This window comes from Podarcis erhardii (genome assembly GCF_964252035.2).
Source record: "Podarcis erhardii genome assembly, chromosome: 16".
Taxonomy (NCBI): Eukaryota; Metazoa; Chordata; class Lepidosauria; order Squamata; family Lacertidae; genus Podarcis; species Podarcis erhardii.
This window is the reverse complement of record NC_138514.1, coordinates 35,832,241-35,857,089: the sequence shown is the minus strand read 5'-3', so window position 1 is coordinate 35,857,089 and position 24,849 is coordinate 35,832,241. Positions and strand designations below refer to the sequence as shown.

Genomic DNA, 24,849 nt, shown 5'->3' with positions numbered 1-24,849 from the left:
CTTGACACGGTATTTCAAGGTTCAACAATCCATTTTGGGTATGCAGTTGTCATAATGGAGGGCACTCTGACAAACTTTGTGTGTGAAAATAGTCTACATCACTAGGACTAGGACACCACAAGCTCTGCCTTATGCCAAATGTAAGTTAATACATACCCACAGCTCTATAAATAAAGGCTGTCTACTTCAATGGTTCTCTGCAGTGTCAGATGGAGGCCCAGGAGGATTCACAATTATGTCAGGTGACTTGCTTGCCTTTTCTATTACACCACACAGGCAAAGGCAGAGTGGTGTCTGCAAACTCCTTGTCCCACCTCTGATGTCTCGCGTGCCATCATGGGGTGTGTGCACATGGCTTGGCCTAATAGGGTTCTCCATTGCTGCCCTAGGTTACTGAGGACATTTTTTTCAGTAGCCAAAGAGGCTAATATTCGCTCAGTGGGAGGTGTATCTGTAGCCCAATGCACTTGATAAAAGCAATGCTCAGTAGCAGATTATTAACCAGGTTTATGGATTCCAAAGGCTCTGCTTGTGTAACAAGGGCACACCAATCACAACACATCCATGTGGGTAATAAATGCTGGTAAACCCCTTCCTCTGGCTGCCATGTAACGAGCTTCTGCCCCTCGTCGGAGTGCCTGCTCTAGTTTATTTCTCACGTCTTTCCTTCTGGCTTCTGGGATGATGTTTATTTCATCTTCACTGATTTCATAACCAAACATCACAATCTATGGAGGCAACAAGAAACAGAATTTTGGCAGCAGTTGCTGTCACAAGCGCTCATGTGGCTTGTATAAGAAAGTGAAAAGCAGAGGTGTGGCACCTCAAGCCTGGAAGCTTTATGTGGCCCTCACAGCAGCTTTTATCGTTTTAACTATCCATAATGCGTAGCGTGCTCTGGTCCATGGGGTCACGAAGAGTCGGACACGACTAAACGACTAATCAACAACAACGATCCATAATGCTCTGCAGTCCTCAACTTTCTGCCTGTCCAGTGTGTGTCCCACACCTGGCCTTAGGAAAAGAAGGCTGTAGGAAGGAGTTAGGCCTGGGTACCTGGTCAGTGGGGCAAAGTAGGGGGAGTTGGATTAGTACAGGCAGGCTGGGAAGCAGGTTCATGTCATGCCCCTAATATATAAAAAAGCTTTTATATACACAATGTATTGTTACATAAGGTACTGGAATGGCCAGCTGCCCAGCCCAGCCCAGCTCAGATGAGCTGGGGCAGGCGTGAAATGTAGGGGGAGGGAGGTTTGGTTCAGTGTGGGGGAAGGGCAAAGGGATACTTGGGGTTAGCAAGTGGGGTGGCAGCCCCTAGTATGTCATGCTTTTTATCCCTATAAAAATGACAAATCTCTGAATAATTTTTCTATCTTGGCCCTCCTAATAATGCATTGGGAAGATGGGATAAATCTGTGGAGGTTTAAGGCTTCCAATGGCTACTAGCTTTGATGGCTGTGTTCCACCTATCCTTTCAGCTGCAGAATGCCTCTGAATGCCAGTTGCTGGGGAATCACAAATGTGGAGAGTTACTGTTAATGCCTTGTTCTCAGGCTACTTGGCCACAGGACGCTGGGCTGAATGAGCTATTGGCCTGGTCCAGCAGAGCTCTGTTCCTTTCTGTCGCTGGACCATACCATAAAAATATCAAAGGCAGGCAATGAGAGAATGCTTCAAAATACCTTTGCATTCTTGTAATCTTCATTGTAGTCCTGAATATGCTCCCTTGTGGCTGCATCCAAGCGCTCCCTTTCCTCAGTGCTCGACCCATTAACAACTAAAGAAACACAATTTCTGGGTAGTAGACACCTAGGTTGCAACCTGTTTAAATACACAACACTCTCGCTTAACTAGTTTGTGGCTCAGGCTGTCGCAATGTAACTAGTACGGTCCAGCTTCTCATTCCAATTTCAGATGGAATACAGGGATGGTCTTGGTGGATGAGGTGCAGCTCGAATCTGGCACGCTATCTCTATCCAGATGCCACCCAGACCTTACAATTGGGGCGTGACAGCAAGAGCCGCCCCCTATGCTTCGTCCCTAAAATCTGCTATTAGGAGATACGGGTGCCTCTCAACACAGAGGTCTGATTTAGCTATCACAGCTAAGAAGCCAATGACAGCCCAATTCTCCATGGAGGTTTTTCCTGACCCTTTCTAAAAGGGTGACCTTGAGCATTGGTAGAGCTACACACACGCCACGCAAAATGAAACAGAACTCCCAACTACCAGGTGAAATGTTGGATGGCTTAGGCCATGGGTAGGCAAACTAAGGCCCCAGGGGCTGGATCCGGCCCAATCGCCTTCTAAATCCGGCCTGCGGACGGTCTGGGAATCAGCATGTTTTTACATGAGTAGAATGTGTCCTTTTATTTAAAATGCATCTCTGGGTTATTTGTGGGGCATAGGAATTTTTTCACACACCCCCAATATAGTCCAGCCCCCCACAAAGTCTGAGGGACAGTGGACCGGCCCCTTGCTGAAAAAGTGTTCTGACCCCTGGCTTAGGCAATACGAGTGCAGCAGGTCGGGGTGGTGACCCTGGATCATGGAGATTACAAACTGGAAACTTTCTGGCAGATTGATGCTACCTCAGTAGGATTCCAGGCAGCCCACAGACAGGTTAGTGGGATGGAAAATGGTAATAGTTTGGATCCACTTCTGCAAAGCATACCCCCCCCCCCAAATCTCCAAGTCTTCCACCAAGGAGTATTGTACTGAAATAGTTGCATCTCTGACCAGAAGGTGTCGCTTATCTTCCATGAAAATGGTGATAGTCTCACTCTTCAGGCTGCCCAATGCATGCAGACACATTTTGTGTTCCTTGCCTGTGGTCTGTGACAGTAAAAGCGCCCCGGGGTCCCTTAAGATGTTTTTGGGTAAAAAGAATGAAGGGAGCATCACGAGTGCTGGTGGGAGGAGGGTCAGGCAGACAGAGCAAGCGCCAGTGACAGGCAGAGCCAAATAATTCTAGTTTTGTCCCCATCTTCCTCCCTGCTCAGTTCTACATGGGACAGCACTGAGACTAAGGAGGAGGGAGGGGGCAGGCAAGGCAACCCCCCTGGACTGGTTGTAAGAAGGCAGGGAGTTGGGGGCAACAGGTTGGCGGGGCAGTTCCCCTTTTGCCCCAGTGGATCAGCCTCCAGTGCCTTCGTCCCCAAAGCCTTTAAACTTGACCCTGAATAAAGTTTTAGTAAGGGTGAAAAACAACAATCTGCACTGTGTTGTTATTTTATAAACCGGTATGTGTGTCCCTGCTCCTAGGCACATTTTACCCCCAGGGAATGTGTCGCTTGATAATGTTCAATTTTAGTTGCATTAACTTAAAGTAAGTTTACAAACAGCTGCGTGTTTTGTCCCAGTCAGTTTTGGCTACTGGCTGTTACTTTTTATTCTTTTCAGCCTGACTTCTGTTTTTATTTGAGAAAGAGAGGGAGAGGGAGGGAAGGAGCTCATTTTAAAAATACATTGTGCAGTGGTACCTCGGGTTACAGATGCTTTAGGTTACAGACTGTACCTGGGGTTAAGAACTTTGCTTCAGGATGAGAACAGAAATTGCAGGGCAGTGGCAGCGGGAGGCCCCATTAGCTAAAGTGGTACCTCAGGTTAAGAACAGTTTCAGGTTAAGAATGGACCTCCAGAACTAATTAAGTTCTTAACCCGAGTTACCAGTGTATTAGCGACATCCAGCGGCAGTGAGTTCCACAGATGCCAGCATTTGCATTACAGACAACTTCTGCTTACTTGAGCTGGCTGCCTCCATCATGTGCTTCAGCAATTTGAGGGCAATGGTGTTTCCATCAGCGGTTTTGTGTTTCTGATGTGCAGCAACTGTGAAAGGTTGAAAAGCAAAAGCCAGATGTGATTAATCTATTTAACCTTACATCCTGCTTTTTTGCCCAATAGGTTGCCTGTATCCAGAGTTATTTCAGTCTCAGATTTGCAAATGTTTATATGCTGGTTTATATTGGGACGCGGGTGGCGCTGTGGGTAAAACCTCAGTGCCTAGGACTTGCTGATCGTATGGTCGGTGGTTCGAATCCCCGCGGCGGGGTGAGCTCCCGTCTTTCGGTCCCAGCTCCTGCCCACCTAGCAGTTCGAAAGCACTCTTAAGTGTAAGTAGATAAATAGGTACCGCTTTATAGTGGGAAGGTAAATGGTGTTTCCGTGCGCTGTGCTGGTGCTGGCTCGCCAGAGCAGCTTCGTCACGCTAGCCACGTGACCCGGAAGTGTCTCCGGACAGCGCTGGCCCCCGGCCTCTTAAGTGAGATGGGCGCACAACCCTAGAGTCGGACACGACTGGTCCGTACGGGCAGGGGTACCTTTACCTTTACCTTTATATGCTGGTTAACGAGAACAAAAAATTGCTAGGCCTCTTTGCTTTCGCAGGCCTATGCTGTTCATTTGTGGCACTTTAGCATCTAAAGCACACATCCAATTATCTGTCAGTTTAATAAGCTTCCCTGCCTGCTTGGCTGGAAGTGATTCCTGTTCACCACAGGCAATTAGGGAGAGTGTTGGAATCAAATTGCAAATCTCAATAATACCTGATTAATACCCACAAATGCTTTTCACTAACCTGTGTCTGACAAGCAAAAATGAGGCAGGGAAGTCTGAGATGGTGTCTGGGACTGCAGGGAAGGTGCAGGGGCGAGGAGACTGCAAAGCAGGAAATCAGGTGCTCAGTAAGTCTTCAAAGCAAAGCCTTTTTACAAATCCCTTAGCCCATTTGTGAAGGGCAGGCACCAGTTCTCAGATGCAAGGGAAACAGGCCTGTTGTCAAAGTCAACAGTATTATGCTGCCCCTTCCCTTTGGGATCACTGTGGGCACATTCTGACTTTATGTTTCTAAGTTGTGGGGTGTACCTTTGCATGCCTGGACAGAGCCTTACCTTCCAGCGGAATAGGTGTCAGGTGAAGGCTGCAATAAAAATATGGAAGGACAGTATTAAAATCTGCGTAAGTGACAGGATCTCCTTGGGGCACCCAAGTTTGTTTTAAGACCCAAGGCACGGGAGTTAAAATGCAGAAATCCAAAATGCTGAAGTCTAGGCTGCTGGAACATAGACAGGCTCGCTAGCCAGAGCCTGACTTGATAATTTGCCATGGCAGGGACAGTGAGCAGCGATTGTCAAAACAGATGCATGTTTTCCAGTATAGGAACACCCAGCTCCAGGCTATTGGGCAAACCATCTCCATCACAGTGAACTGCCTTGCTTCCGTCTACAAGTTCCCTGGGCATTAGTAGTTAGCAGTGGGTGAGCTCATTAAAACAAAACTTCATTTTGAAAAATAAAATATTACCATCTTCCTGTCCACAGCAAGTCTCTGCATTTCAGCCTGCAGCCTGCTTATCTGCTCCTCTGCCTTCATTTGCATTTCGTAGCGGACCTGTCTCTCCTGAAAGGTGCCAAATTGTAGTTGTTAAAACTTTGGAGGGGGGGGAGAGAGATTTCATACCTCCTGAGTGCTCGAATGGAGGCTGAATTGGTACTGTCGTACATTGACTCTACTTCACCTTCCTGCCTCCTGAGTGCCCAAATGCAGGCTAAAGTGGTAATAATAATAATAATAATAATAATAATAATAATAATAATAATAATAATAATAATAATTTATTATTTATACCCCGCCCATCTGGCTGGCTTTCCTCAGCCACTCTGGACGGCTTCCAACAAAACACTAAAATACAATAACCTATTAAGCATTAAAAGCTTCCCTAAACAGGACTGCCTTCAGATGTCTTCTAAAAGTATTGGTCGTTGTTTTTCTCTTTGACATCTGGTGGGAGGGTGTTCCACAGGGCGGGTGCCACTACTGAGAAGGCCCTCTGCCTGGTTCCCTGTAACTTGGCTTCTCGCAACAAGGGAACCGCCAGAAGGCCCTCGGCGCTGGACCTCAGTGTCCGGGCTGGATGACGGGGGTGGAGACGCTCCTTCAGATATACTGGACTGAGGCCGTTCAGGGCTTTCAAGGTCAGCACCAACACTTTGAATTGTGCTTGGAAACATACTGGCAGCCAGTGTAGGTCTTTCAAGACCGGTGTTATATGGTCTCGGCGGCTGCTCCCAGTCTTCAGTCTAGCAGTCTAGTGGTACAGTCCTATTCTGCCTCTAGGCCAAGTGTCCCTAGCTATCCTCATTCTTCAACATCCAAATGTAGGGCAAAGTTGTACAGTCCTCCAGCTCCCCAGACTCCAGGCCTGATTGTCTATTCTTCTCAAGTGCAGTCAGTGGCATAGCTAGCCGCTTTGGTGCCAGAGTCTGCATGGAGTCTGCTCAGCCCACCTGCCTCCCCCTCAAACACCCTCCAGCTGAAGGGGAGGCGGCAAGCAGACGCAAGCCCAGGTGCCTGCAGGTGCCTGAGCCACTGCAACACTCCCAGGAGAGACACGTGGCTCGGGTGCGCTGCAGCACACACCCTGCGGTAAGTGGCCGCCCAGTGCACCTGTTGTAAACAAAATCTGCCCTCTTTCCCTTATGGGGTATCCAAGAGCCCGTATAGAGTCCTTATGTGGGCTCCCTGTTGGTAGGAGAAAATAACAGATGCCAACCAGAGAATATTGAGAAGCAAAACAGCTAGGAAGCTTGATCTTTATTAAAACTGTTGCAACAGGGTGCTCCTGTCACACGCAGGAGGATGGAGGAGGACCCAGAGCAAAGGTGTGCCTGCCCTTATATAGACATTTTAAATTCCCTGCCCTGGAGCTCAAGACCACCCCTCCATACATCATACATACATCACAGAAGGGATGTAACCAAAGACCACCCTTCACAAACATCATACCTACATCACAGAAAAGGCGGTCTACAACAGAAATTTGAATGTTGTTGTTTTTCCTGTCTGCCAGGTTATCTGATAATGCCTTATCTGATTGCCTTTCCTGGTAGTCTGCCAATTCGTTTGAGATGGTGATTACCCAATTCCTGAGACAATGGGAAGGTTTCCTCACCCCCTCCCTCCTTGCAGAGAAAACATCTGGTCAGTTTGGGAGTCAAAATGGTTTCAGGACGGTCTTCCTGTACTGCTCCAGACATGTGGTCCACATATCTATGTTTGTGCTTGGTTGGTACATTTATGAACATTTATTATATATATATATGACCTTAAATTTTTTATTACGCCCCCCCAGCTATGCTAGTGAATGCAGCTATGAAATCTCAAATGGTACAGCTCAGCTTAATCTGCACAATGCAATTATGTTTATTATGCAGATTCGTGTTTCATTATGTGAGGCTGTGCCCTTAATAGACCCAATTTACAGATGGGGAACTGAGGGGACAAGAGAGATTAATGAACAGAGTGACCCACCCAGGGTCTCGTGGTTAAGCCAGTGGGGTTGGCACACCCCCTTTCTCCAGGACACCCCCAACCATCTACGTAAATTGATTGTGTTTCTCTTAATCTTTATTCCACGGTTGGAAGGAAATACCTGGGACAGCTGATCTTCCAAATGGACCTTCTGCATGTCAAATTTTCTCTTATTCTCCTCTAAAAGCTGCAGGAATCTCATCTCTTGTTGCCTGCAAGTCCATTAAAAAAAAAATGTTGCAGAGAAACACCCAGAAAATTAAATCAGATATGGGTGCCCAATTTCTCCCGACCCTTATTCTGTAGGGTAATCAGCAGAATGGTTAAAACAGCTGGGAGCAAAGTCTTAGCAGAGTACCACCTCGCCTCTTGGCTCAATTTTTCTGGCACATTTGGAAATCTAAGAAACACCACAATATACCCATTTCATAGAAGTGAAAAACTGGGATGCTCTGAGCTCCCTGCCACACACCCCAAGCACTTATATGCATTTTCAAACAAATAAAACATGGATAGAAATGCAGTCCATCGCACAAAGCAACAACGGGCAACATCTCAACCAAGGAATGCCCCCCCCATAATTAAAAAAGCAACCCCTCGATTTAAAAATAAGAATGGGACAAGAGTATTTTGGGTGCCACTGATGCCATGCTGGGGACTGAGAATTAGCTGAGAATGTGGGTAACTGTAAATGCTGCTGACAGGAAAAGCCTTACCTCTTCTGCTCTTCCTCTCTGAACCTTTGAAGTCTCTGTTCCTGTTCTGCCCTCTCAAGGCGTTGCTCTTCCAGCAACTGGCGCTCCTCTCTGAAAATCAGGACGTGCCCTGTTTGCTGTATGTATTCTCTCTCCCCGTCTTTCCATGCCCTCAGGTGAGCCTCAAAAATGCCACTGATGCTCCGAAGGAGTGGGAGAGGACCAGAATGACATGAGCACACATTAATACGTTTCCGAGCACAACTCAAAGTGCTGGTGCTGACCTTTAAAGCCCTAAATAGCCTCAGTCCAGTAGACCTGAAGGAGCATCTCCACCCCCATCGTTCTGCCCGGACACTGAGGTCCAGCGCCGAGGGCCTTCTGGTGGTTCCCTACCTGTGAGAAGTGAGGTTACAGGGAACAAGGCAGAGGGCCTTCTCGGTAGTGGCACCCACCCTGTGGAACTCCCTCCCACCAGATGTCAAAAAGAAAAACAACGACCAGACTTTTAGAAGACATCTGAAGGCAGCCCTGTTTAGGGAAGCTTTTAATGTTTAATAGACTATTTTATTTTAATATTCTGTTGAAAGCCACCCAGAGTGGCTGGGGAAGCCCAGACAGATGGGTGGGGTATAAATAAATAAATTATTATTATTATTATTATTATTATTATTATTATTATTATTATTAGCAAAAAAGGATTAAAAAGCACTAGGTACGTTCTGGGTCCTTTCCAGGGCTGGTCAGCTCTTTGCTGGTTAGGCAAAGTGAGACAAAACGATAAGATCCCAGTCCTCATGGTTCTGAACCTTGGGCTGATTTAAATAGGAACAGAGCCAGACCCTTGGTCAATTTAGCTCAGTACTGTCTACACTGACTGGAAGCAGCTCTCCAGGGGTTCCGGCAGGGGACCGTTCCAGCCCCACCTGGAGGTGCTGAGGATACTGAGCCGCACCCCCTTCCCCCTTTCATGGGGCCCTGGAGCAAGAGGACGCCCCTTAAGCACCTTGCTTGCCTCCTGTCTTCTGGCCTTGTCCTTGGAGGTGGTACCACTTGGAAATCTCTGTAGCGCCACGGAGGAAAAGCTCAAAGTGGGAGGGAAAGAGAAATAGTGAATGTTAATCGGCTACATAGCTGTCAACTTACAGATTTGAAAATAAGGGACCAGCAGCCTCGAAAATAAGGGATCAGAAGCCAAAATAAGGGATTTTCCAAGCACAGGTATGTTCAATTTCTGAGCCCCTCCAAGCCAAGGGCAGAAAGCCCAGCCAGCAGCCAAACGAAGCCTCAAGCGGTGGTTCCCACAGCGCAGCAACCCAGCAATGGGGATGCAGCAAGGAAAGCCACCGTCCACGCCTCTCTGCTGGGAAGCTGTGATGGCCTGGGATTCCGATTCAGAGGATGAACCAGAGGAATCCCAGCCTGCACAGGAGTCCCCGCCTCCAGGGCCGGCTGAACTTGGGCAAGGCCTAGATGCTGAAGAGCCTGCACCTGTGGCAGAGCACCAGGAGCTGGCCCCAGAAGAAACCCTTCTGGCCCCAGAGGGGCTTGAGGACTCAGTGGCTACAGGTGAGCCTCCTCCAGGGCCCAGTAACCCTTCGGCCTCTCCTGATCTGCAGAGGCTTAGGGCAGAGAGGCGAAGGGAACTGGTTGCTCCCAGGAGGAGTGCTCGCCTTAAGGCCAGAGGAGGCGGGGCTCCTGGGGGCCGGGACCGCCCCTGGCCTTAGAAGAGGATAAAAGCCCAGTCAGCCCGGTCCCAGGTTGTGGGAGCAACGTCGTTGTTGGCTTTGGACCTTCCTGTGTTCCTGATCCCTGCTCGGCCTCCTGTTCCAGCGTTCCTGCTCCCCGCCCGGCTCTCCGCCTCGGACCTCGCCCCTCTTCGTGTGGACTCAGACTACGCTCACGGTACCTTTCCCCCGGGTCCAGCACAGAAGCGCTGAGCAAAGGCGAGTCCCTAGGCAACGCGGCCGATTTGATCGGCACAAGGCATGCAAACTCCACCCCCCAGTTGTTCTTAGACTCCTTATTGGGTGAGCAATGCAGCCAAGCAACACAGTTGGAGCCTCCCTCCTCCCTGGCCGGCAGAGAGGGAGGGAGGGAGAGGAGCTGCTTCATTTGAAACCTGGGAAATTTAAGGGACATCATCAATAAGGGACAGCTGCGGGACATGGCGCTGGGATAAGGGACTTTCCCGCCAAATAAGGGACGGTTGACAGCTATGATTGGCTATCCTGCCCCATACCTTTGAATGACACATGGAATGACAGGCACAAAAGCGGATAAAATTCCAGCACATTTTGAAAATGTACCTGTGCACTCTCTCCCCTCTTCTCCCCCGACCCGCCACTAGAGTTTCATGTCAGGTGTCCTTGAGATGCTTATCAGATGTATTTTATGCATCTTGCTCCCTTTACCCCATTCCGGCACCTGCACACCTCAAGGGATTGGGCATTGCTGAGAATAATGTATGCTCCCCACAAGTGCCCAAGCTTAGCAGGTCTTAGAAACCAAACTTGTTAGTGTTGCAGCACCAGCCCTCTGGAATCAGTAAGGGTAAAGGGGACCTCTGACCATTAGGTCCAGTCGTGGCCGACTCTGGGGTTGTGGCGCTCATCTTGCTTTACTGGCCGAGGGAGCCGGCCTACAGCTTCCAGGTCATGTGGCCAGCATGACTAAGCTGCTTCTGGCGAACCAGAGCAGCGCACGGAGACGCCGTTTACCTTCCCGTCGGAGCGGTACCTGTTGATCTATTTGCACTTTGATGTGCTTTCGAACTGCTAGGTTGGCAGGAGCAGGGACCGGGCAACAGGAGCTCACCCCATCGCAGGGATTCGTAACCCATATCAGAGAGTTGTGATGTTTTGTCCCCTGCCAAAGGCATTTTAGTTTAAAAACGCTTTCCCTGGAGTGTCCCAGTCATTTTATGAAATATTAATTGCGTGTCTGCAGAAATGGCTTGATTGGAGCTGGGGGGGGGGAGAATTTGATTTATTTATTAATAAAACTTGTATACTGCTTCATTGTAAATGATACCTCCAAGCAGTTTTGCAAACAATACTTGCTGAGATGATTTTATTTTTTTAGAGAGTTCATGTGTGCTTTTAAGTCTTCCTTCTTACCTTGTATACTGCTTCAGTGGCTTGCTGCTATGATGGAACAATTACCATTTTACTGCGGTTTTATATTTTTAACTTGGGCTCTGCCTGGAGACAGAACGTAATAGGCAGTATGTAGAATACTGTGATAGGCTTGGGGGATCATTCTGGTTGATACAAAGGGGTACCTTCTGTTTAAGCCTTTAGGTTTCTTCTGGCTGCTTTGCATGCTTTTAATTATGGCTCTTATTTGGCTGCTTTTAAAAAATGTTATTATTCTGTATTTTAGAGGGACGCGGGTGGCGCTGTGGGTAAAAGCCTCAGCGCCTAGGGCTTGCCGATCGAAAGGTCGGCGGTTCGAATCCCCGCGGCGGGGTGTGCTCCCGCTGTTCGGTCCCAGCGCCTGCCAACCTAGCAGTTCGAAAGCACCCCCGGGTGCAAGTAGATAAATAGGGACCGCTTACTTGCGGGAAGGTAAACGGCGTTTCCGTGTGCTGCGCTGGCTCGCCAGATGCAGCTTTGTCACGCTGGCCATGTGACCCGGAAGTGTCTGCGGACAGCGCTGGCCCCCGGCCTCTTGAGTGAGATGGGCGCACCAACCCCAGAGTCTGTCAAGACTGGCCCGTACGGGCAGGGGTACCTTTACCTTTACTATTCTGTATTTTAAAAATCTTGCTTTGCAATTTGTTGCCTTACGCCTGCTGGGGGGACAAAGGTGGGAAAAATGTATTTGTTCAGGCTGGCTGCAAAAAAAGATTAGGAAGAGAAAGTTAGATCATATTGCTATAAATTGTTTTGGGAACACAGACTTTTAATCTCGAGTCAGCTGATGGCACATCTGATTTTTCTCTCCTATATCATTAACGTTTGCTGTATTACTGCTGTGTTTGTATTTTGGTAGTTGTAACGTAATTGTCTTGGCTAGCACAATATACCGTATTTTTCGCCCTATAGGACGCACTTTTCCCCCTCCAAAAATGAAGGGGAAATGTGTGTGCGTCCTATGGGGCAAATGCAGCCTTTCGCTGAAGCCTGGAGAGCGAGAGGGGTCGGTGCGCACCGACACCTCTCGCTCTCCAGGCTCCAGGAAGCTATCCGCAAGCCTTGGGAGCCCGCGGGAGTTCCCGGCGGGCTCCCAAGGCTTGCGGACAGCAGCCTGCAGCCCGAAACCTGCGGAGCACACCCCAGGCTTCAGGCAGATATCCGCAAGCTGGCACGACTTCCCACTGGGCTCCCTAGGCTTGCGGACAGCAGCCTGTTTTGGGGGCTGGGGTCAGGGGAAGCTCGGGCTTCCCCCGCCCCAGCCCCGTGCCGGGGGGGAAATATTTTTTTTTCTTTATTTCCCCCCCAGAAAAACTAGGTGCGCCCTATGGGGTGAAAAATATGGTACTTATTGATTGATATTTATTTTTCTTCTATTGACTTTTATTGGTTTCTTTCTTTCTTTCTTATGTATTTTCTGTTCTTATTTTGTATTTTTATGTTGCAAACTGCCCTGTGATCCTCAGATCGAGGGCGGTATACAAACTGAATAAATAAAAATAATAAATTGATTGATTGACAGGTAAATGTTTTGAGGCTGAGAGGAAGGAGTGAGCCTGAGCAGAAGACGCCCGTCAAGGTCTTACTTTGCGTAGGGTCATGGATCGGGGCGGGTTCCTTGTTTCCTCCAAGCAACTGGCTGTACAAATCTTCAAAGAAGTGTTTCTCCATCATGTCTTGGAACTCTTGCACAAGCAGAGATGGTCCCCAGGTTTTCAGTGTTGCTTCCAATTCCACTGGCTGCAGTAAAAGGCAGGGATGGTGGGTGGGTAAAACTGCTCAATGGTGGTTGGTGGTGCACTCAAGGGGGTCCACAAAGGTAGGGCCAACAAACATCCTCTTAGAAACAGAAGGGATTTTGCTCCCTCCCCCCCCCCAAAAGCAGCAGCAGCCGTTAAAACAATTTTAAAAACCAAGCCACACAAAAGCAAAAATTTCAATCCACGGCAGAGTTTAGAAGAAACTTTCTAAACAACAGATAATACAATCATACCTTGGAAGTCGAACGGAATCCATTTCAGAAGTTGAAGTGTTCGAAAACCAAAGCACGGCTTCTGATTGGCTGCAGGAAGCTCCTGCAGCCAATCAGAAGCCGCAGAAGCCCCATCGGACATTCAGCTTTCAAAAGAATGTTCGAAAACTGGAACAGTCACTTCTGGGTTTTGATCGTTCAGGAGCCAAAACGTCCGAGAACTAGGCTGTTTGAAAACCAAGATATGATTGTACATGCAAAGATGGTGAAGTAAGAAGGTCATAGGAATGTTAGAATTTCTGGAGGGTGGTGACACGAGAACAGGACCTTTTCAGTGGTGGCTCCCTGCTTGTAGAATGTTCTCCCCAGGAAGGCATTTGGGGTTCCAAACAAGAGTTGCTCCCAGCTATACCTGGAGATATCAGGGATTGAACTGGGGTCTTCTGCACGAAGGCAATTACTCTACCCCTGAGCTACAGCTTTCCCCCACATACAGATGGACAGATCTCCACTAGAACAACGTTCCATTATCTTAGGATGTAGCCCCATTCGCCCCTGATTCTTGTCCATACCAATTCTATATTATCCCAGCATTTAATGCAATACCGTACTTGTTGAAGTTACACATCTAATGTACATAAAACGTGGTATTTAAATGCATTGTATTTAAAATGCTGCAAAGGGAAGTTTACTGTGGCCAAGAAGTTTCACTCTGGCAAAAGCGTCAGAGAAGGCTGGCATCTTTCCATTTCAATGAGCTAAACTACCATACCTCATAATGGAATTGGAAACTTGAGAAGCCAGTGTGTGTTTGTTGGTGACGGCTAGTAGCAGCGGTTGCAGAGAAGTTCTGCAGTGATGAACAAGCTTAGGATCTTCCTCTGGGACCAGAGAGAGGACCGTTTACTGAACAGCATGAAGGACTGAACCCCATTGCTTCGTTATTTTGTAACGTTTATCTTATTAAATCTGTTCTGCAGCAAAGCTTTGAAACTCAATTCTTGTGGAGGAGAGAATTCATTTCCGCACAAGGTCCCCATCAGGGGATCTGCTGGACAACTCTAACAATGCTTTGTAAAACAATTGTGGCAATAGATTTCATCAGGCTGCACATACGGATTGACACGTGAGTAGCCGACCACGGAGCAGGAGGACAAAAATGGTGGTGAACACAGGGAGACAGTTGTATGACGGCTGCTCCAGTCCCAGGATAATCTGGTCCCAGATGTACAACAGAGTATCCATGCTTAAGTAGCCTGCAAACAAAGCAAAAGTTGAAGAGCATCTCACTAGCTTCTCTGAGGCATAACAAAGACTTCAGGAAGGTCTGTGGCTCGTTGTATGGAGTGTTGAGTGGTTTCTTTAAGTTTTAGGTTTCATTATTGTTTCACAAGATGTGTATGTCGTTAAGGGCCAGAGCAAATAACATGACCTAGTTTTACAGCTGTGAAGCAGTATAGTAGGTGCTGTTAGGTTATGTTAATTAAGCTGTTGGGTATAGTATATAGGGACGCGGGTGGCACTGTGGGTTAAACCACAGAGCCTTGGGCTTGCTGATCAGAAGGTCGGCGGTTCGAATTCCCACGACGGGGTGAGCTCCCGTTGCTCGGTCCCTGCTCCTGCCAACCTAGCAGTTCGAAAGCACGTCAAAGTGCAAGTAGATAGATAGGTACCACTCTGGCAGGAAGGTAAACGGCATTTCCGTGCGCTGTTCTGGTTCGCCAGCAGTGGCTTAGTCATGCTGGCTACATGACCCGGAAGCTGTACGCCGGCTCCCTCGGCCAATAAAGCGAGATGAGCACCGCAACCCCAGAGTCGGCCACGACTGGACCTAAGGGTCAGGGGTCCCTCTACCTTTACCTTATGGTATATAAAGAGCAGTATGTAGCTCTCTCAGTACCCTGGTGGATGGTTCACGCTTATTGATATAATGTAATTTAGTGTAAAATGAGTTTTTGTTTTTGTTATTAAACCAAGCAAAAGTTTCTTTTGTGTTTCTTGAATGTGTGGTCTCCCCAGCATGCCTCCTGCAGCCCAACAAATCTACGAAATAACCAACATGCAGAAGGTCCCAAATTCAATCCCTGGCATCTCAAGGTAGGACAGAGAATGCCTTCCTTCTGCATCCCTGTAGAGCTGCTGCCAGTCAGTGCAGACATTAATGAGCTAGATTGCCTGGCAGTAGCTTCCTAAGTCTCTCTCTCTCTCTCTCACACACACACACATACAGGTGCGCTATGAGGGGTTTTGTTGTGGTGAGGAATGACAGAATCAAAATACAAAAGAAGAGCTCTACTGGACCAGCCCATCCTGTTCTCATGGTGTCCAAGAAGATGCCCCAGTAGGAAACCTTCAAGCCAGGGCCCAAGCACAAGAGCAACTCTCCCTCCTGGGGTTTCCAGAAACTGGTATTCAGAAGCATGGCCCCCTTTGACTGAGGAGGAAGCACATAGCCTTGTGACTAGTACAGTAGCTATTGACAGCCTTATCCTGTTCCATGAACTGCCTGGTCCTCTTTTGAAGACACCCAAGCTAGTGGCCATCACTATGCTTTGCAGGTCATCACCTCCTGGCAAATAGAAGGGGAAGAAATGGAGGCAGTGAGAGACTTTACTTTGTTGGTCTCCATGATCACTGCAGATGGTGACAGCAGTCACGAAATTAAAAGACGCTGCTTCTTGGGAGAAAAGCAATGACAAACCTAGACAGCATCTTAAAAAGCAGAGACATCACCTTGCCAACAAAGGTCCGTATAGTTAAAGCCATGGTTTTCCCAGTAGTGATGCATAGAAGTGAGAGCTGGACCATCAAGAAGGCTGATCGCCAAAGAACTGGTGCTTTTGAATTATGGTGCTGGAGGAGACTCTTGAGAGTCCCATGGACTGCAAGAAGATCCAACCTCTCCATTCTGAAGGTAATCGGCCCTGAGTGCTCACTGGAGCTGAGGCTCCAATACTTTGGCCACCTCATGAGAAGAAAAGACCCTGATGTTGGGAAAGATGGTGGGCGCAAGGAGAAGGGGACGACAGAGGACAAGATGGTGGGACAGTGTTCTCGAAGATACCAACATGAGTTTGACCAAACTGCGGAAGGCAGTGGAAGACAGGAGTGCCTGGCGTGCTCTTGTCCAGGGGGTCACAAAGAGTCAGACATGACTAAACGATTAAACAACAAGTTTAACAATGGGATGTGTGAAGTGGTACACCTTTTTGGCGGTCCTGAACCTCCCAATTCCCAGTCTCAGCTCTAGGGTCATTTTTGGGGGGATTTTTTTTATGCTAAGAAGTGCATCTCACCAGCAAGCAGCGTGTCAATAGCCAGCTGGATCATGCGGCTCAGCGCCTTGAGCAAGGCGTCTCTGGAGTCTTCCTCTGGAAAACAGCAAAGATGTGGGATTCTACAAGTATATGATGATGATGATTTATTTACAGCACTTACATCCCGCTTTGTAGTCCCAAGAGGCTCTCAGAGCAGCTGACGGAACAATTCTCAATATCAAATCCAAGTTTGGTGATGCCACTTTCAATTGTCATTACACAAAACAAATGATATACCGTGAAAATCCATGAAACGAGAAGTAATCGACTAGAAATATTATCTTGTGGAAATAAACTAAATAATAAAAATCAAAAAGTTTAAGGAAAAAAATTAGAAAAACCTAAAATTGAACAAAGCCTTAATCAAAAAAGCTTAATCAAACCATCTGAAATCCGTTGCCTTATGAATTTTTTTGAATTTTGGTCATTTAAGGTTTATGATTTTTCTATTTCCTTCTGAGGAAACTGAATAGTTCAGTGAAACGAGGTTTGTAGCTGGCATCCTGTTAGGGCTTTGTTCAATTTTAGGTTTTTCTAATTTTTTCCTTAAACTTTTTGATTTTTATTATTTAGTTTATTTCCACAAGATAATATTTCTAGTCAATTACTTCTCGTTTCAGGGATTTTCATGGTATTTCATTCGTTTTCTGCAATTTCTCAGTTCCGTGACTGTCTTTTTTCTACTGCTTTCAATTGTCATGGCTTCCCCCAAATGACGCTGGGAACTGTAGTTTGCCAAGGCTGATGAGAGTTTCTAGGAGACACGTATTCCACACCCAGAGCTACAATTCCCAGAGTGGTTTAGCCATCAATCTCTCTTCCCAGAGATCCGTGTGAATTGTAGCCCATCTCTTCTATGGAAGTTGGATCTGAAGGCATTCACATCAGCAGGAACATCATGAAAGTAGGACTTTCCCCTCTAATCCCAAATCTTTGTTTAGGGTAAATTGGCCAAGAGACGTTAAGCTTGCTTATACAGAATTGGTGGTCCTTTTATTTTCAGTGCTCAAAGGTGAGTGACGTTACTTAGGCATCCAAGAAACCACCATCCACACGCGAGAGGGAAGAGTAAGCCAGCTCAGGGAAACCCAAAAATTTGCAGATGAAAAGCAAAAATAGAGGGGGAACGCTAAGAAGGTGAGGACTCCAGGACTTGCCAGTCAACATGCTCAGTAGCTGCTGAGGACGAAATAGAGTACCTTGTGCAGGGGCCATGTACCCAAAGTTTAGGAAGAGAAATGCCCCTATAGTGACAGGATTACTGAGGTGGAGCCCCAAAGCAGACTTACCTGGTTGTGCATAAACGCTCTCCAGGAACCTTGCCAGATCTCTGTCTCTCTGCTCCAGCAGGGAGGCAACTTCTTCCACTATGCTGACCCGGGAAGCATCCTAGACAGAAATTTGCCACAAAAAGTAAATCAAAAGAGTCTTATTTAAAGTCTAGTGGTGCCATTTGGATTCTGGATTAGCTGTTCTAAATGAAATTTAATGTAATAGAACAGGCTTCCTAATCGGCTGCCCTCCAGATGTTTGTGGGGAGGGGGAGACCCTGGCTGATGGCCAAGGCCACTGGAATCCTATGCAAGGCTCAGCAGGAATTGGGGTGTCCTAAAACCCTATATAAAGGAGGCGGGTGGCGCTGTGGGTTAAGCCACAAAGCCTAGGGCTTGCAGATCAGAAGGTCGGCGGTTCGAATCCCCGCGATGGCGTGAGCTCCCGTTGCTCGGTCCCTGTTCCTGCCAACCTAGCAGTTCGAAAGCACGTCAAAGTGCAAGTAGATAAATAGGTACTGCTCCGGCGATAAGGTAAACAGCATTTCCGTGCGCTGCTCTGGTTCGCCAGGAGCGGCTTAGTCATGCTGGCCACATGACCCGGAAGCTGTAGGCCGGCTCCCTCGGCCAGTAAAGCAAGATGAGCGCCACAACCCCAGAGTCAGCCATGACTGGACCTAATGGTCAGGGGTCCCCCTTTACCTTTCTTTATAACCCTATATGAATGGGTGGAGAGGTGGAGATACCTGGACAGAGATGGAGAGTCTAACAAGTTGAGGATGGAGCTTCTTGAGAGACATAAATTCTTCAACCAGGAGGGCAGTAACAGACTCCACAGAGCTGGTGGAAGAACCCAAATCCAGAATAACTTGCAAGAGAGGCACGGGCAGGAAATAATCTTGGTCTGGCAGAGGTGTGGAGGTGCCCTGAAGCTTGTGGTAATAAGAAAGCACATTCCGCAGGCACTGTGTGGCAACTAAGGAGAGGTTTTTGGAAAAGCAGTGTATAGTTAACATATGGAACTCATTGCCACAGCATGACCATCAACCTAGATAGTTTTAAGAAGGCTAGGCAAATTCATGGAGGCAAAGGCTATTTGCCACGATGGTTATGGTTGGCCTCCACAATCGGAGGCAGTGATATTTCTGAATACCAGTAGCTGGAAACCACAGGGGACGAGAGAGAGAGGTCTTGTGCTTGGGACTTGCTTGAGGGTTTTTCTTTGGGACATCTGGTTGGCCACTGTGAGAACAGAATGGTGGACTAGGCAGGCCATTGGTCAGATTCAGCCGGCTGTTCTTATTGAACCACTTACCAGCACTGACCCTGAGATGCAACCTGGAAAGAAAGCCCAACCCTTGAATCTCTCCATCACCACATTCTTTTTTTTCTGGTTGTGACAACAACATACACAGACACACTCATGTGAAGTTGGACAGTCTTCCACATCCATGAGGACTAGACGCTTGCAACGGATCCCCAATATATATCTGCATATAATGGATACATGAAGCCACACTGAGATGTTGCTTCTGCTAACTGGAAATGCCAGGGAAAGCAAAGAAATAGACCACCCTTTCTGCCTCTAGGGCTTTGGGCTGATGCCCCATGGTCGTGTATGTCGTCTCTACTGACATCCTCCTTTCATCCCAATTTAGGCATGTGGGAAGGAACACTTGCTTTTCTCAAAATCAGGCATCTGCATGGCCACTGTGAGAACAGGATACATGGGACACTGGTCTGATCCAGAAGGACTCATTTATATTCTTCTGGGCTACGTAAGTCACTGTCAGTTCCTCATTCTTCCAATCTTAGGTTCAGTTCTCCACATTGCCACATCAGCTAGTTAGTTAGTTGTGGAGGTAACGCTCCGCTTTGCGAAGGCAAACCTCACACCAGACGTGCAACAGTATGCCCAGGAGCATTACACCTGCTTTCCCTGACCTTCTTGGGTAGAAAACAGGGTTCCCCCCCTGACCTTTTGTCCTCTCACAATTTGTTTGTTAGACATATAGCTTGGCTGGAGCATGACCAGGGACGCAGACGTAATCAAGTATCGGGGGGAAACTTTGAGGGAAACACCTGCTGACACGTGTGATTGCTAACGCTGAAAATGTGCTTAAATGGAAATGCGTTAAGTTCAGGGTGGTTTTGCTACTGTTTCCAATTCTTGACTTCTGCTAATAAAAGGAGCCTCGGCAGAGCTAGCCGGCAGCTTGCTTGGAGCGTGCTTGCCAGCGTGCTTCTGCACAGCTCACTGCATCCAACCTCCTGTCGTCTCCATTATTCCTACAGTTAGTTAGTTATTTTAAACCCTCATTACAATTACCCAGTGTTGCAGAGTGAATTTCTCTTAAACACTTCCTAACACACACCTTTTTCTTCTTCCAAACTAAGTTCCCTTAATACAATGCGGCTTTGTATGGTATTTTTTGCCAATTCATATGCATTTATATGCACACTTCACCCCACTATACGCATCTTTATACACATTACTCCTCTGCATTGTAAAATTCAGAGAAGTTCCAGCTTCAGAGGCTGTTTTGGTTCATGCATTGTTTCAGAAAGTGCAAATCTGGTAAATTCACAGTTAAATGCAAACTGAATTGAGTCCGCCTCCCCCCATCCCACCTCCAGTTTTCCTCAATACATTTGTGTGACTCCTGTGGTGGTTTCTTCTTACCCTTGTGGTTTTTTAAGGACTGGAACGTCGGCTCAGAATCCAGCAGGGCTTGGCACCTCAGCGAGATCTCTCTGTCCTTCCGGGAAGTGGCTCTGTTTGCTGCCAAATGGGAGAGATAACCTAACCTTGCTGGGAATGAGAAAAGGAACAGAAGAAAGGCAACGGTTGGTGCATTTCATTTCATTTTCACCAAATAAAGAGATGCAATCGTGACAGTATGGTGTTGTATGCCCTCATATATTTATGGTGGGCATGTGATAAGCTGACTGGGATTTGGCAAAGCAATTTTGATGCCATTTCTAATATTACCAGTTAGTCATTGAACCCAAATCCTGCTCTGGCCCATCTGTCACTAGATGTCAATACATAAGGACCACACTGCCATGCTGCTTTCTGCTTCCCACTTAGAGATCACCTCCCATTGGAAAGACCCCAAAGGTCCATCTCTGATGGGATGGCAAGGGGAAAGTTTGGGGCCTGGCTCTTTCTGAGTATCTAACACAAGACAGGAGGGGTGTCAGAGGCCAAAGTAAAAGCCATCAATCTGACCAGGAATGGTTCCCATTTATCAGATATGCAAACAGAAGCAATGTTATTGCCAGACCTTTGCTAACCACAAAGGCCAAGTAAGTTGTCCAATTATTGTTTACCAGGTAGACGGTGGGTTTTAATTCCAAATAACAAACCACTGGAGAAGAAAGCAACCCATTTCACAGAAGGGAAAACTGAGTAAAACAAACTGGTGAGGTAAACCACATGGCCCAAGCCATCTGGAGGTCTTGCCTTCGCTGTTTGCCTGCCTGTTTTAGAGAACTGATATGTGTCATACCCTTCGTGTTGGAGAGGTAAATCTTCCAGGTGAGATGACGCAAATCGGCAGGTAAGGGCTGGTTAAAAAGAGAACACAGTCTCCCTCGCAGCTCCGGCCGTTCCTCCAGCAAGGTCATCTGAAAGGAAGGAGTTGGCTCACTGAACGTGGCTGAATTAAGGCTCCTTTTTCTACAATAGCTGAACCACCAGATACCGTAGCATAGTTGCTTAGAGCAAATGTTTTGCACACAGAAGGCTCCAGGTTCAATCCCTGGCCAGGTAAGGCTGGGAAAGACTTGTCTGAAGCACTGGAGAGCTGCTGCCTGTCAGTGTAGGTAATACTGAGCTAGATGGACCAACGATCTGACTGATGGGTCCTTTAGGGGCACTTCCTTGCCAACCTCAGCCTGCCCTCACTTGCCCTGTCCTCTTGCTTCCATCAGTCCAGAGGCTGACCCTGCCTGTCCTTTTCCTCTTCCTCCTAAGTATCATTGTTGTGCCTTGCAGAAGACAAATGGGAATTAGTTTGCTCTCCTGTCATTGGCTCTGGCGCCACCTACTGTTGGGCTCCACACCTTCCGCCCTACCACACCTAGTGGGTGTCAGCCCCACACTGCCCCAACTGAGAATACAAAGCAGCAAAGCTAGGTACCACTCCATCCTTGAGGTGATTGAGCAGCAGGGCTGGCTTATTTTTCACCCGCCGGTCTCCATCCTGAATCTCCCGGGCGATCTGGCAATAAATCTGTTCCTCTAAGCAGCCGCTAACCTGCGACATCAGGGCCTTATAAGCGCCACCTGAAAGAATATCAGAGAACGAGTGGATTATTTCGCAACATTTTCTTAACTCCCCTTTTCAAGGAGGGGCAAAGTGGAGGGGCAGATCCGTGTCTAGGGACAGGGAAGAAATTTGCTTTGGTTGACATTTTGGTTCTAACACACCTGATTTGCACCTTCTGGAAATAGTATAGGAAACAAAAGCAGCCATCTTTCAAAATTCACACTTCTCCAAATTTTCAGTGTTGGCCTCCAACCAAACAAATGTCCACAGAATGCATATTATTAGCAGGATATGCATTAAAAATGCATATATTAGTGGAAATGTCATATCAAGATGCATTATATATGCATATATACTGTATATATAATATGATATACAAAAAATGTATATTAGGCAAAAGTTCATACAAAATGTGTTTATTAGGAGAGATGTGTGCTAAAAAGAGATTGGGTGGGCTCTTTTTCTTAAAAATAATGCAAATTGACAAGGAAATTTGGCAAAGAGAACAGAAACTGAGAGAAATTGAAACTGACAACTCAAGTTTACCCAGTGTGCTTTGTGACCGAGTGAGGATTTGAACGCAGGTCTCTCTTGAGAGCTTTGCTGCTCCCTGGCGTCTCCTGCTGATTGTGGCAGGGAAGGGAAACTATAGCCGGACCTCTAGCCCAAAAGGACCAGCTGACCTGAGCAGCTAATAGGGATCTTGGAGGCCCTGCACTGGTTCTCCCTTAGGATTGGCTGCTTAGACTGAATAGCTTGCTCCTGGGAGAAGCTGAGCAGATAATAATATTAATAATAATAATAATAATAATAATAATAATATATTTATACCCCGCCCATCTGGCTGGGCCTCCCCAGCCACTCTGGGCGGCTTCCAAAAGAATATTAAAATACTATGATACATCAAACATGAAAAGCATCCCTAGACAGGGCTGCCTTCAGATGTCAGAGAACTCTGGTTTCACTTGCATGTGTGGCATTTCTTAAGCCCCTCCCTCCCCACAGCAAATCCAGTAGAAGTGAACTGTTTATCAGGCCTGGTTCCTAAACTCTCACCTCCTTGGATGGCGCTGACTGCTTTCTCCAGGATAAAACCTTTCGCTGCCTCCGAGAGGTCCTGCAAGGCATTGATGTGGCTCTCAACCATCTGCTGCTGGACAGCGTCAGACAGCGTCAGAATGAAATCTTCCCATTCCTGATAAAGGGTGAAAGAGTCAAACAGCATTTTCAGATCTCTGTGACATACCTAGACAGCATCTTAAAAAGCAAAGACATCACCTTGCCAACAAAGGTCCGTATAGTTCAAGCTCTGGTTTTCCCACTAGTGATGTATGGAAGTGAGAGCTGGACCATCAAGAAGGCTGATCGCCGAAGAATGGATGCTTTTGAATTCTGGTGCTGGAGGAGACTCTTGAGAGTCCCATGGACTGCAAGAAGATCCAACCTCTCCATTCTGAAGGAAATCAGCCCTGAGTGCTCAACTGGAAGGACCAATCCTGAAGCTGAGGCTCCAAGACTTTGGCCACCTCGTGAGAAGAGAAGACTCCCTGGAAAAGACCCTGATGTTGGGAAAGATGGAGGGCACAGGGAGAAGGGGACGACAAAGGACAAGATGGTGGGACAGTGTTCTCGAAGCTACCAGCATGAGTTTGACCAAATGGCGGGAGGCAGTGGAAGGCAGGAGGGCCTGGCGTGCTCTGGTTCAGGGGGTCACGTAGAGTCGGACACAACTAAACAACAACATCTCTATCTCTATCTAGATATAGCTTTGCCAGTTGGATTTCTGCCTGATTGGCATGAGGGTGTTTGGGAAGCAAGCAGATTCAGGAGCAACCTGGGTTGCCAGTTTCTTCCCTTGGCCCTGCTCCAGTGTATTTAACACCCTCTTGACATGCAAGAGGGGAAATTACCTTTATAGAACAGCTTCGGCAGCTAAATTTCAGACAAAACCACATCAATTATCATTATTTATCATTGGTGATGACGATGGTGATAGTTGGCAGCCACTGAAAACAGCCCTGTTGCAAAGTCAGGAAACCTGCATTTCAGTCTCTGGGGTTGCTGGACCATCTCAGATCCCAGATGCAGACAGTCCAGTCCACCTGTCCTACCTGTGAATTCTCAATGCGGTGTCGCACCTTCTGCAGCCAAATCAGAGCACCTGAGGAACCAGCCATGAATTTCAACTGCTTTTCTCACAAGGAGTCAAGCGGCGCTTAGAGATCTGTTGCTACAACAGTCCTTTTTTCAAACCGGAAACAGTTATTGTTTGATGCTAAATTTAGCTGTTGGAGATCAGGTGACCTTCACCTGCCTCTCTTCAAAGTGTTTTTAAAATCACTTTAAATTGTAAAATTTTCTGCGTGGCATGCAGAGAACACAAGACTTTTTCTGTTTGAACAAGTTGTCATAGTGAAGATTTATTTATTTTTTAGACCAGTCTGAACCTGAAATTTCCATTAAAAACATTATCAGTGGGAGGTTTCTAAATCGTTGAATCACTTTGAGCTGTTTCACAGGAGGAGATTCATACGTGGAATGAAAAACAGCAAATTTATAGTTCTTTATTATTAACCCTGCCCCTTGTTTGTGTGAACCCGCCTCTTCTCAATGCACCATGTGTCAGTCATTCCTCCCTCCCCATCTGCCTCACTCTGCCCAACAGTAGGACCGGGCCTGTTGACTTAGGGGAGAGGGGATGTGTTTTTCATGTTTTCACCTCAATTTATCAGCAGGAGGGAAAGCACACTTACTTTCTCAATAAGTAGGTCTGGCAGTGAGTGTAGCTGTGTCTGGTGCCTTTCCGCCCAAAGGGTGGCATTTCCAGATAACTTGTGATGTGCACGAGTGGTGAAACCACAAGCAAAAAAAAA

General features: G+C 47.3%; 1 protein-coding gene across 5 annotated transcripts; it reads right to left on the bottom strand.

The window, feature by feature from the left end:
• Positions 1 to 489: 489 nt before the first annotated feature.
• On the bottom strand, positions 490 to 24,827 carry LOC309331711 (uncharacterized protein). 5 transcript variants are annotated; one of them, XM_081844136.1, is made up of 19 exons: positions 24,730 to 24,827; positions 23,033 to 23,171; positions 21,848 to 21,993; positions 21,215 to 21,332; positions 20,386 to 20,514; positions 18,449 to 18,678; positions 17,721 to 17,820; positions 16,411 to 16,485; positions 14,231 to 14,370; positions 12,729 to 12,882; positions 9,012 to 9,090; positions 8,027 to 8,116; positions 7,432 to 7,522; positions 5,304 to 5,399; positions 4,892 to 4,920; positions 4,579 to 4,658; positions 3,744 to 3,830; positions 1,683 to 1,777; positions 490 to 728 (listed from the first exon to the last, which is right to left on the bottom strand). In XM_081844136.1, the coding sequence occupies exons 2-19, from the start codon at positions 23,121 to 23,123 to the stop codon at positions 552 to 554; spliced, it is 2,007 nt and encodes a 668-aa protein (XP_081700262.1). In that variant the 5' UTR covers positions 23,124 to 23,171; positions 24,730 to 24,827; the 3' UTR covers positions 490 to 551. The 5 variants fall into 5 exon arrangements, with proteins under 5 accessions (XP_081700262.1, XP_081700259.1, XP_081700260.1 ...); XM_081844133.1 differs by lacking the exon at positions 24,730 to 24,827 and adding an exon at positions 24,088 to 24,186; XM_081844134.1 differs by lacking the exon at positions 24,730 to 24,827 and adding an exon at positions 24,088 to 24,186 and having other exon boundaries at positions 9,021 to 9,090.
• Between the last annotated feature and the right edge of the window lie 22 nt (positions 24,828 to 24,849).

What these genes read in the sequence shown, in the direction of transcription:
- LOC309331711 (XM_081844133.1), bottom strand. Translation starts at nt 24,153, where the DNA reads ATGGCTGGTTCCTCAGGTGCTCTGATTTGGCTGCAGAAGGTGCGACAC. An exon ending in ACCGCATTGAGAATTCACAG is followed by an intron (nt 23,172 to 24,087) that starts GTAGGACAGGTG and finishes ACCCTTTATCAG; the next exon opens with GAATGGGAAGATTTCATTCT. An exon ending in ATCACCTCAAGGATGGAGTG is followed by an intron (nt 21,333 to 21,847) that starts GTACCTAGCTTT and finishes CCTTCCTTTCAG; the next exon opens with ATGACCTTGCTGGAGGAACG.